The sequence below is a fragment of the Phaenicophaeus curvirostris genome, chromosome 1 (genome assembly GCF_032191515.1).
Source record: "Phaenicophaeus curvirostris isolate KB17595 chromosome 1, BPBGC_Pcur_1.0, whole genome shotgun sequence".
NCBI lineage: Eukaryota > Metazoa > Chordata > Aves > Cuculiformes > Cuculidae > Phaenicophaeus > Phaenicophaeus curvirostris.
This window is the reverse complement of record NC_091392.1, coordinates 14,954,806-14,967,297: the sequence shown is the minus strand read 5'-3', so window position 1 is coordinate 14,967,297 and position 12,492 is coordinate 14,954,806. Positions and strand designations below refer to the sequence as shown.

Below are 12,492 nucleotides of genomic sequence, written 5' to 3'. Positions count from 1 at the left end.
CTCAGGCTTTTCTCTCCTCACCCAGCGGGGTATACTTTCAAACTCATTGAAGCATTTATTTATTCTTTTTTCCTCTTTATGACTTTGCCATCTGTCAGATTCAATTAAATCATCTGCAGAGTTATAAATTGCTGGTGAGGTTGGGGAGAGAGGAGAGAAACTAACATGTACATGCCAAGTAATTGCCAAAGTCCTGTTCCTCCAGTGACCTGCCTACAAACAAGGATGATGAAAATCTTAAATAACAGAAGCATCAGGTAATCTATGTATGAACACAAACATTCTTATAAGGTAAGCCTAATATAGTCTTGTTTAAAATTATTAGAACTATTTAACTTGTTTTGAAAGGTGATTAAAAATCAGTGACTTGGTATGATTTCCTTTCTACGATGAACACTTGCCACATTTATGACGTGAAGATGGGCATGTTGAAAGCGTACGTATGAATAGATTCAGGGGAAATCCCAAGTGCTAAATAATGAAGGATATAATGATTTGGATAAAACTTTCAAAGCGATAATTTATTACTGTTGGTTACCCCCCCATAATTCACCAACAAAGAAAATTCCAGAAATCCAGTCCCCAAGAGCAACACAATAAAACTGCTGAAATATGAAACTGTACTTTGGGACTCAGAAAATTCAAAGTCTCTGATTATCTTAAATTTATCACTCCACAGCTTTTTCCCAGCTAAAAAAATTACAAACAAACCATCAAAAGTAGCTATGACAGTTACCACACCAGCATGTCATCTATTCTGAGTAGACAGATGATCATCATACCATTATTTATGAAAATCACATGAAAGTCTTAAGAATTATGACTGTTTTAATAAATTACTATAAATAGGTCATTTGTGACTATATGGTAATGGAATTAAAACACGACAATATCAATAAACTTAGATTTTTATATATAAAAGTGTTGTTTATTGTAAGGAAACTTTAAATATAACCAACAATATTGAAAATATCATGACTGGCATTTATGGCCTTGATTGTAGTTTGCTGCCATACAAGTAAATTCTAGCATTTTTCTTAATCACATCAAGCTAGTGCAAAATATAGGTAGCTTTTAGAGATTAAGCATACAGAATGACAAGAATGTAGATTTTGGTTACCTCATATTTCCTTCTAGTATAACAGGCTTCTCTTTTTTCCCATAAATCAAAAGTACAAAGGCAAGTTATCATATGTGCAATTATTCATACCAGGTTTCTAGGTAAAAAAAAAAAGACATTTGTAAAATTTGCTCGGATTGCATTTTGTTAGGAATCTGATTTATAATTTATACCATACTATATGATATAAATTATATATTGTTATCATATTATATAATCATAATTTCATATACAGGTATGATTATATAAGTTGTCAGAACATATCACTAACTATAGGATAATAATTACATCAACATACATAAATAACTGGCATTAGAAAAGTCATTATCGAAGAAGGAAAGATGTTATAATTCAGGTGTTTGAAACAGGGCACAAGCAGCCTTTCCTTGTAGTATCAGACAGTATCTGACAGTTCTTGTAGCCTCATTGTGGCAGAACTACTGCCAATTGCCATTATGTGCACTAGCTTTCCATAGAAATCAACAGATAGGCCAGTAAGCAGTACTAAAACTGGACTGTGCCTGAAATTTCCAGTCACAGACCCTGGTAAGCAATGATCCTTGTGCTCCCAATTAAGATTATATTCTCTCTTCTCAGTCTCAGGAGGTATCCCATGTTATTACGGCTAAAGAGATACTATTTTATGATGACCTACAGGTTTCTGAAAGCAGGACAAGTTAGTTTCAATGATGACGTACTTTCCACGCTTGTGCAAAGCTTTTGAAGTATTGATCTGTCAAATTAAAAATATTTTTGTACTTCCTGATAAGGATTTTTCAAGTACAAGCTTAGTTTAGCATGGCTTTTGATATCAATCACTTTAGTAATTGAATCTGGTCTTTGATAGCTAAGATTAGACTGTAAGAAGAGAGATATACAGAGATCATTTCATTTGAAATAGGTAAGAGGTTTAACAGATAAAAAAGGTGAGATCTAAAAAAAATTAACTAGAGAACAAGCCTACAGAAGACAAAATGCATAAATATAAAACAAGGGAGGAGGAAAACAATACAGGTTATGTATGATTAAGCAGAACATGACAATGACCTACACCTTTGCTTTTAAAGTACTAAGGTCAGTTTGTCAGTTGTCCTCACTCTGGACTGTACAGAATACATGTAACTAATAAAAAATGCAGTTTATTGCAAAAATATACAAGTCCTCTAAATTGCATAAGATATTACAGTGTCGTGCTGAAACATGACATATTAAACAAAGAGGACTTTTAACCAAATTATAAAATGTTAAAAATCAGATTTGGGTCATGAGTGTTACACAAAATGCATTTTCATGCTTTATCTTACGATTAGTCTTGTGATTCACTACTTCTGTGATAAATGCAACATAAAATCATGACAACTGTAATAGTCTGAAAGTAATATCTACTGTATATCTTCTGTATTAATACATATAAACACTTTGTGTGCACTAATACTTTCAACATACCACATTCAAATTAACAGTCTTCCCAGAAAAGTTGTAACCTTTTTGAAGAACCGAAGCTGTTCATTGCACGTGGGTTTTTTTGACTCTACTCTTTAAGGAAATGCTGTGTTAAAGGACTTAATTTTCAAAGGTGCTATGCTACTGTGGGTCTTCTTAATGCCAGACGGAACCCTCAGTGCTAAGCACTTTTAAAAATCAAGCCCACAGTTTACTGGATTCCTAATTTGTTTACTAGTATTTCCACTGTAATAAGTCAAAACAAAATACTCCCAAACCCATTCTTAAAATCACAGAAAATGCTTGGCATCTATAGGAAGAGAGACAATTTCTCAGTGGACTAACCACTACTGTGCTATATTCCATAACAGATCTTGTTGCTCCAATGTTTAGTTCATGCACTGGGATCAGCAATGTCCATGTTTGTTCCAAACAGAGCAACTAGCTGTTCCTCATAGTTTGCAATGTTTCTTTTCAGAATTTCCATACAAGGTCCCAAGAGCCTTTCAAATGCCTGCACATCCATGACTAAGATAAACGGGGAGAGAAAGAGAAAAAATATAACACGTTCGTCAGTTGCAGACACTAATCTTGGTGTTTATAACATTCCAAAGTAAAATTTTTAATTATAACAGGACAGATGCTACTGAGACATATACTTTGTTTGCACAGAAGAGAACCATTTACCGTAGCAAAACCAAGATCAACCAACACACTGCTGTCTTGAAGCTTCATAAATAAACTTAGAATTTGCTGGGTTTCTTATTTTGAAAATATTTTCATATTAAGATTTATGTGACCCAAGAGTTGCTGAAGAAGTCTGGAGGGGCCTGGGTTCCACCACAGAATACAGTTTTAAGACCCTTGAGATTTCAAGAAAATGCATCCTTTGCTATTGTTGTTGGTTGGTCTACCTTCACCTGTTTCCTTGCTATTTTTACTTGTTTCCACTCACAGTGAGAATTGTAATAGCTACTTATTTCCCAGTAAACATACGAAAAGTTGGAGATAGTAATTCACATGCAATGCCAGTGTGTAGCCAGCCACAATATTTTCTTTACCTGATCACATAATGTTATCTTCTGTAGGTCTAGCCAGTAGGCCAGGGACAAAACTTCATACCTCAACCAACTTCCAACCTGGTTGCCTGTAGTCTCTAGGCTTGCTGAGAGAAGTTCAAGATCTCTCCTGTTTGGGAAGTGCCAGAGATCTTAGCAAGTCACCCTTACTGGGTAATGGTGCTCATCCTCACCACTGCCTCTTATTCTTTCTGCTCTGTCATCTTTCATATTTATTGCTTGACCATCTCTGTGCACTTGGACACAAGGATTTTAAAAAATAATACTTTCATAAATAAGTGAGAAACTTTTTGGTTACTGGCTTGCTAATCAAGCTGTCATTCAAGAATGCCAAATCTGTCTTTGTGGCTTACAGTTTTTCCATAATTAGATACAAATATTTAGGAGCTGACCATTAGACCATGAAAAGCAATGGATGCAAAGGGCTGTCTATAAGCACAAGTCCTATGGTCTTTGCTTTTCCTGTGCCTGAGGCTGCAGTGTGACGGAATGATTAAATTAACAGCTGGTGAAGACTGAAAATTTGTTAAAGCTCAAGTCAGGGTGATAAAACAGGACAGGATTTTTACCATACTTATTACTTGGATGAGAGTCAGTCTACTGAGAAAAGAAATACTTTACCTTTCTGCAGAGTATTAGACATTTATCTGGTAGCTATAAATGATTTGCAGTAACACTGTCCTGTACTGTCCTGAAACAATTTTTACTTCCATGCTATTAGAGAAATGCTGGAGAATTTGTGCTTAATACCAGTTACAAATAATTTCTGTAGATAAATAATGCAAACAGGAATGCACAGCAACAGATGAGGTACCTCAAAAAGTCTTATTAGTGCAAATGTAAATAAGTCATAGAAGCACATAATCATAGAGTTGTTGCTTGGCCAGTCTATATGCCTGCCAGCTCATCTTTTGGTATACGGGGACAGCCTGCTCTTAGGCCTTTAAGATCTCCTTCTTGAAGAATGTCCAGCCTTCCTGGACTCCCTAGCCCTTCAGGGCTGCCTCGCAAGAGATTCTGTCAACCATGCCCCTAAACAGGCCAAAGTCTGCCCTCTGGAAATCCACAGTGGCAGTTCCGCTGACCCTCTTCTTACTACTCTGAGAACTGAAAACTTTATTTCGTGATCACTATGCCTTAGATAGCCTGCAGCCATCACATCACCCACAAATCCGTCTCTGTTCACAAACAACACGTCCAGTGGGTGCCTCCTCTAGTTTGCTGACTTGTTGGCCTGTATCTTTGCTCCCACATGGATCTTCATCCCCTTCCTCCACAGAGATGTCAGACCAAAGGACCTTACTAACACACCGTTCCTCAAATATTAGTCAGCTGCCTTAGGCTTATCTCCATCAAGCCTCATTTTATCCCTTTTCCACTTCAAATCTAGCTTAAAAGCTCTTTCAATGAGATTTAAGTCTTATATGCTGGCGAAAGGGTTCACACCAGATAGATTATATATCATTTTATATTAGATATAAAATATTATTGAACAATACCTAAACACTTGACAGTGCCAAGAGCAAATGCAGAGGCGGCTCGTGGTTTGTTAGTTACAAGAGCAAGTTCTCCAAAATACTGTCCTCTTGAGCATCGAGCTATTTCCACTGCTCCATTCTCTTCTACATCTTGTTTACCCTAAAATATCAAGTAAATAAGAAAAAGGAAGGGAGAGAATGAGAGACAGATTTACTGAACTCAGCAAAATTAGTACCAACAGTAGCCTTACTGTTTAACTCTTAGAATATATCAAGATTTTAAACAAAATTAAATTCTGTGTTTTAGGGATGTTTACCTTCCTTGTCATTATAATCCTTACTTCTCCAGATTCCACAATGAAGAAAGAATCAGCCGAGTCACCCTGTAGAATTAAAAAATAAAGTGAGTAAAGGAAATGTGAAATTTCCTTTTTAGTTTCACAGTAACATTAAAATGTTTGCAGCCAGTGCCTTGAAGCTCATCTTTTTGATACCTGATGCAAAAGAAATCACTTTTAATGTGAAAACCATACTCAAAGCATGTAATAATCAAAACATCTATACAGAAATGAGAGTGAGGCCTGAAAAGATATAGCTGATTGTGCGTTGTACAAAAAGCAGAGAAAAAAAATGTTATGGAAGATTTTAGGATCCTTATTCCTGTTTCTCCACCTCTGTATTCCTTCTAAATTATTTCCCTTATGGAGTTTCCAGTATAAAAAGCCTCTAACCTGATATCCAGGAACTATTCTGGGGCAAGACAGTTTGAGCTGGCTACCATGAATACTTCTGCATTCTTCTTCAAAAGATTGTCATATTTTTAACAACAAAAACAAGGTAAGTCTTTAGTGCTCATATTGCAAGCACTCATTCTTTTATATAGTTTGAACTTTTAAGTATACTAAAAATGTTGATTACTTGATTCATAACAACAAAGAGGGATGTTTTTCAAAATGCCATAATCAGCTTCTGGAACAAAATAATTACCTCTCTTAGATGCAGTGTTTTTATTTCATTTGAATGAGAAAAACAGAGTTTAAAAGTATGTACTGTCTACAGATAACACGATAATTGTTACCTACTGGAAGAGAAAAAAAAACAACCTAGAAATAAACTGTACCTGAGCAATTATTTGTTCTCCATCTTTGTACACTTTGGTGCCAATCACATCAACCACTTTTAAACGCTCAGATACCTTCATTTAAAACAAGAAAATGTAAAAAATATTTGGTTAACATTATAATATTACATTTAGAAAGCCCTTTCTTTTAAAAAAATTGCTTTCAGAAAAGCATGCATGTAAAAATACAGCTGTTAAATGAAAATATTTTTAAATTCCCTAAGTCATTGTTTAATTTTATTGTCTAATATCTAATAAAATTAAGCTTAACTAAATGAAGGTAAAAGAAAAAAATTTAAAAAAATATTAACAGTAGTTAGTTATCCTGAGAATTTAGAAATATCAAAAATATGGTCTTTCTCTAAAACAAAAATATGAAAAATTTTATTCTAGAGAAAAATTTTTATTCCAAATTTAAACTCTGCAAAAGCAGGATCCTATCAGGTACCTCAGACACAGCCATTAAAATAATGCAGTAGAAATCTTACTTCTAAAGATTTAAGGAATGGCAATGACTCAATAAAACTTTCATACATTCTTCTCTTTTTGGCATTATTTTTTACAATGATTCTTCGGAACGTTACTCTGTCCTGTAAATACAAAGAGAAGAGAGTTTAATAACAAAAAATACGTTTGTTTTTAGAAACGGCTGCATATATTCAAACTACCCAAGTTTAGTCAGTCAATGTTGCCGTCAAACTAGCTGGCTACTCTCTCCATACAGACAGCTGAGAAAGATTCCTCTAGAGGTCAATCAAGAGCTCCTCAAGTTAAGCCCCTGAACTGATTCACATCTTGAAAAGCTTCCCTGTGCTTCAGCACAGAATACATCCAGGGGTTACATACAGAGGAGCTCGCTACACAATGAACGCTGAGTAGGTAATTTCAGATATTTAAGAAACCCTCAATATTGAGAAATTTAATTTACATTGCTGTCCTAAACAGCCAAGTGGACATTCCTTAGTATTTGGCAATCGAAGTGCAGACATGGAAAAACTACACCTATGCTGTTTTCTTCTCTAAGCTTCATATGATCATGTCCTGGTGACAGACACAAGGTGAAATGCTTTACAAGCTTTCACTGCGACAGGTGGAACTTGCTGGCCAACAGAACCCAATCTAATTTAAATCCATTTTTATATTGTCCTAAATTTTGCCATGATCCCAGAAGTTGCATGGATTAAGTTGGTTAAAAAACTTGTGTTTCACTTCAGTAGGAAAACGTTATCTTGGGATCGGTCCTTAGATTGATAATTTTGAAGAATACAGCTATCCCAGTTTGACTATTGTGTTAAATTCTATTACTCTTGTCAAAGAGCTAAATAGAATAGCACTCATAAATAACCTCAAATCTGGAATCAAAGGCTTTTCTTTTCAAGATGTGAGAAAACATTATATATATATATTTAAGTAATTTCAAGTGGTTTGCAATTTAAAGAAAATATTCTAAAAAAACCCTCAGTGTTTTATTAAGCCTCGGGTTTGCTTCTGTTGATTCCAGAAAAATATTTTCTCAAAAGTTTTAAAATTAAATCTTTCCAAAATTGTAATTAATTTTTTACGCTGATATTACACACCAGTGCAATTTTTATAAACTAATTTTAAAAATAATATCTTAAAATAAGTATTTCACTTACCAAACCCCAGATGGCACCAGGAGAGGTAGCTATAATTGTAGCTGCTCTGGGTGTATTGTACATTAAGGCCAACTCGCCAAAACTTCCTCGGTTATCATAGGTTCCAACACACCTTCCAACACCATCACATTTTACATAAATATCATATGTACCCCTGTTAATAAAATATATAAATACAGTGAGTAGAATCCAGTCCTGGTCTTTGCTAAGCAGCCTCTCACGATATTCTTTCATACCATGAATCCCAAAGGTAAAGCATTTGAAATACATTTGCTTGTTTAAACAAGCGAGTTAAACTTGATATTGAACACCTTGTAGAGACATCTCAAACACTTCCATAAATAATAAAAGTAGCTCCTTTTCAAAGGGAAGGATAGGATTATTAGTTTTTACATTAACTCAGTTTAATGATAGACTGGATTTACAGTGATGCACTGATGACCGGAACTTATTAAAAATTTCAAATTAACTTAGCATCCGTTTCTTAATTTCATTTTAAATGCACTAAATGCAAATGTAACAAGTCTTTGAAAAAAATTGCTATGATCACTGAAATAATAATACAAGTCATTTAACATTTACAATATTTTGAAGTAGTTTAGAATGTAATAAATAGGAGACACCGGAAACAGAAGGACTGTATATGAAAAACAACATAAGATTATTAAATAAAGATATGTATTTATCTAATATAGTGTGGATTTCTTATCTCCATCATTAAACTTTGGGAATGCAGTAAAATGTGGTATCTTGTAAAGCATGACACATTGATGCTGAGACACCATTATGTTCAGGGCTGAAAATCTGTATAGTACATGTTGAGAAATCATGTTAATTCAATGCAAAAATAAATTTTTCTCAATGGACTTATGCATAATACTTTGTACTATAATAAGACACAGCAACTCACCTATCAATGACATAGAAGTTGTCGCCATCATCCCCTTGATCGATGACATGTTCCCCTCCTTCAACCAGCTTTTCAAACATCGCATCCAATACCTGAGACATCTGTTCCTGTTTAAAAGAACAGAAAGACAAGAAATCATCATCTACATTTAAAAATTTTACTCGACAAATTAACTGTTCAGCCTCCCAAATATGCAGATAAAGCTGAGACATAGAAATGTTTGTGCTACAGAAATGTGGGGATCAGTCTGAAAGACTGTTCTGTTTAGTGTTCGGCGTTAGCTTTTTCCTCTTCCAGTGTGCAGCGCCCAGCTTCCTTCTTTGTCCCTTCCAAGGATAACCTAGTTCTCATCTACAAATTGCTCATATTGCAATAAATACACTTACCAGGTTTTGTCTCTAGAAATATTTTACAGCATTTAGTTTCAAAATGATTGTAAAGTATTTTGAAAATCTAAATTATGCAATGTCTGCAAAATGTTGGGACAGATGTAACTACAGAGGTTGAGTAAAGAAAATACCGGACTCTCTGGGAAGTAGGAATTTACACAACTGTTAATTTGAACAGAATACAAATGTTTAGAGAGAAACGTTGACAGACTAACACAATGTCAGCACCTGAATTATGAGCGTCTAATAAAAAAACCAAATCAGTAATTACATAATTTGTCTTGTTTGGTGTAAATCTGCTAAAAAACTTTACTATTCCCATAAAAACACTAGAGCACAGCTCATTGTGGGTTATCAATATGAATCTTAAAATGGTAACTTAATAAACAATACAAGCAAGAAAATGGAGAATGCTCCATATTTGGTGGGTCAGAGGGTCTATGTTATCCTCTAAATGCAAGCAATGCAATAAAAATGTATTATATAGGCCCTGATCTCTGGAAATTAAAATACTCCCAAGACAACTTGAAAAAAAGATTAAACTACAAAGATGGTTATTTGTGGTACTGGAGGCATAATACACAGAGTTACAATCTTAATCCAGTGTGCTTCATCTCAGATTTTAGGTTAGAACATTTTTAGTTTCATAGTTATGAATCAAGCTCACCAAAAGTTACAACTTTTCTGGTAGGTAAATGATTTTCAGACAACAGAGTAGAATTCAAAATACGATTCCCTTTAAAAAATGTTTTGAACACTTTAAGCTATTAAATACGTTTGAGAGCTCAACAACTGTCTGCTACCTGCTGAAGTATTACATGTGTATTTTCACTTGCTACATTAATTGCAACTTAAAGACAACTGGTCCCTCTCCCAAAGCTTCCTACGTAAAATTAAGAAAGAGCAGACTGCAATAACCAAACTAGGTATGTGTTGTTTGCTTTACCATGAGAATTACAAAACTTGGTTGCTCAGCTTGCTGCTATGTGAATCCTCTTGACTCTCTGCCAAACTGAGACTCCATTTACTGGCACCCTCCGTAGTTGCTTTGAATGGATAACGATGGGTAATTTTAGAATTAAAAGGTAGTTCTGTTATCATACACAAAATTAATTCTGGTATTTTGTAAAATGGCGCAGCCTGAGAGCTTTTGTTTCTTAAAGCACTTCCAGCTTTCAAAATACATATTGAATGAAAACAGGAAGAGGATTTTTAAATCAGTGTTTGTAAATTTGCTATGTATAATGCTGTGGCAATCTGGTAACCTATATTCTTAAGAACGATACTTCAGAAACATGATAAAATTTTTAACAGAAATACATTATGTAAGAAATCTGAAATATTAAACATGCATGTTGTGCAATCATTGTGACTTCTGGTAAAATTTCATTTTCTTAATACAGTTTGTTCAAATACAAATACAAGCATCTATTCTTAAGGATAACACACTGCAAATACAAAGAACCAAATGTGAAGTTTAAATTATTTGAAATATGATTGTTCGTATAATGTTTATATACATACTCTGATCAATACATGTAATGGATTATCTTTTTTCATTCTAAACTGTGAAGCATGTAAATACTTCAAAAAGGAGCATTTTTGAGGAAATTATGGGAACCTTGTTGTGATAAAATTACCCTTTGATCACCATCCTTTGTGACAGAGAAAATATTTTAACTTCCTTAAAAGCAAGGAGGCTGAATGGGAAGTGACATTTTCTGAAAGACACATTCTCAAGACAAACCAAATTCATGTATCAAGATGTCGTTCTTACAAAGACATTTTCTTGAAGCATAGTTACTGCATTTCTCTGAAGAAGCGTTTCTAACAATTGAACTTTAATGACAAAGCATGATTTCACAAAATAATCTACTAGACAAGTGAATAAACACATGATAGTTACAACCATCATTACTGTCTCAATCACCCTTGCTTTCAACTGTGGATTTAACTACTGGGAAGCAGGAGGGCAAGAAGCATTCGTTCCCTTACCAGCATCAGTCAGCATGATATATCCTCTGGTATCACCTAAAGTGGAGATAATGGGGTTTTCTTCCCTCTCTTACTCAGACCAAAACTGTATCTACCCTGGTTTTGTACTAGCTTAAATGAACTGTGCTAATGAAGTTCTTTTGCATATTGAGATCAGTCAGAATTGGAGTCTACATCTATGAAGTACAAACTCAACAGGACCGGAGGATGGCCTCAAGCACTGATATGGTATAGCCTGGCTTGGTTTGCTCTTACACAACTGGCACAGCTGGTACAGTTTTGTCCTGTGCTAACTACCACTCCTCCTGACAAACCCTGGTCATGGTTTGGAGGAAAGTTTGATCCAGGGCCTCCTCCCAGTAAAAGCAGAACCATTTGGTTAGTTGCTTGGTTTGGTGAGGTTAGGAGGAAAGAGTGGTATGAGTGTGTTTCGCTGTACACATGTATGTCATACGGCGTGGCGTGGCCTCGGGAACAGAGAATATCTGATATAATTTGTTGTTACCAATTACTGAATTAAAGGTGACAAGAATGGAAAATTTAAAAGGCAGGCAGGCAGTCTCTGCCTTTGGGCATCCTTAATTTCCTGACAAACAAAATCTGTGTTTCTAGTCAATCAAATGACATTTTCCTCACTAATTAAAGCTTTCAAAATAGTGAACTGAGGAAATATTTAATATGAAGGGCATGTGACTATGACTGATAACTAGTTAAAAACAATTAGCGTGTATTCTTAGCTCTTTAGTCCCCAGACGTGTAAATTAACTCCACAACCTCTCTGGGCAACCTCTTCCAGCATTTGACCATCCTCACAGTAACAAAAAAAAAGGCCTTTCTAATACTTAAATAGTTGGGTTTTTTTTTAATTTCAGTTTGTGTGTGTTGTGTCTTATCCTGCCACAACATCACTTGAGAGCAAGTCTGGTCAATAGATTGGTGCCTCCATCTGTAGAAAGGCACTCTTGTCTCTTTGATGGACCCTTGAAATTTGCTGTCAAGCTCCTGTTTATCCTGCCTGATGCTATGTGGTCCTTCTCATGTCCTTCTGCAGTTCTTTCATCTGGTGGCTCAGCACTGACCAGAGCACATGTCCCTTCAGAAGAGACACCTGCCACTCCCAGTAGCCTGACACCAAGATGGTCACATCCTACCTCTGGATCTGGGTTGAAACCTCTAGGTATGCCATGGTTGGCTGGTCCAGCTGGTGCTGGGCAGTACTTCCAGTTCCCCTTCAAATTCCCATCTACACAAACAATACCTCAACTGCAGTTGAGGTAGTTCATCCTTTTTGTTCATCCTTTTAGTTCATCCTCTGCTAGCT

General features: G+C 35.2%; 1 protein-coding gene across 1 annotated transcript in view; it reads right to left on the bottom strand.

Annotated features, from left to right (window-relative positions):
* Window positions 1–522: 522 nt before the first annotated feature.
* Window positions 523–12,492, bottom strand: part of PRKAR2B (protein kinase cAMP-dependent type II regulatory subunit beta) — a 91,779-nt gene continuing 79,809 nt past the window's right edge. The window contains exons 5-11 of the mRNA XM_069883539.1: window positions 8,788–8,894; window positions 7,878–8,031; window positions 6,729–6,830; window positions 6,241–6,315; window positions 5,438–5,503; window positions 5,142–5,280; window positions 523–3,091 (exon numbers count right to left, since the gene is read on the bottom strand). Of these exons, the coding sequence (XP_069739640.1) occupies window positions 2,958–3,091; window positions 5,142–5,280; window positions 5,438–5,503; window positions 6,241–6,315; window positions 6,729–6,830; window positions 7,878–8,031; window positions 8,788–8,894 (777 nt within the window). The 3' untranslated portion in view covers window positions 523–2,957. The remainder of the gene's footprint in view (window positions 3,092–5,141; window positions 5,281–5,437; window positions 5,504–6,240; window positions 6,316–6,728; window positions 6,831–7,877; window positions 8,032–8,787; window positions 8,895–12,492) is intronic.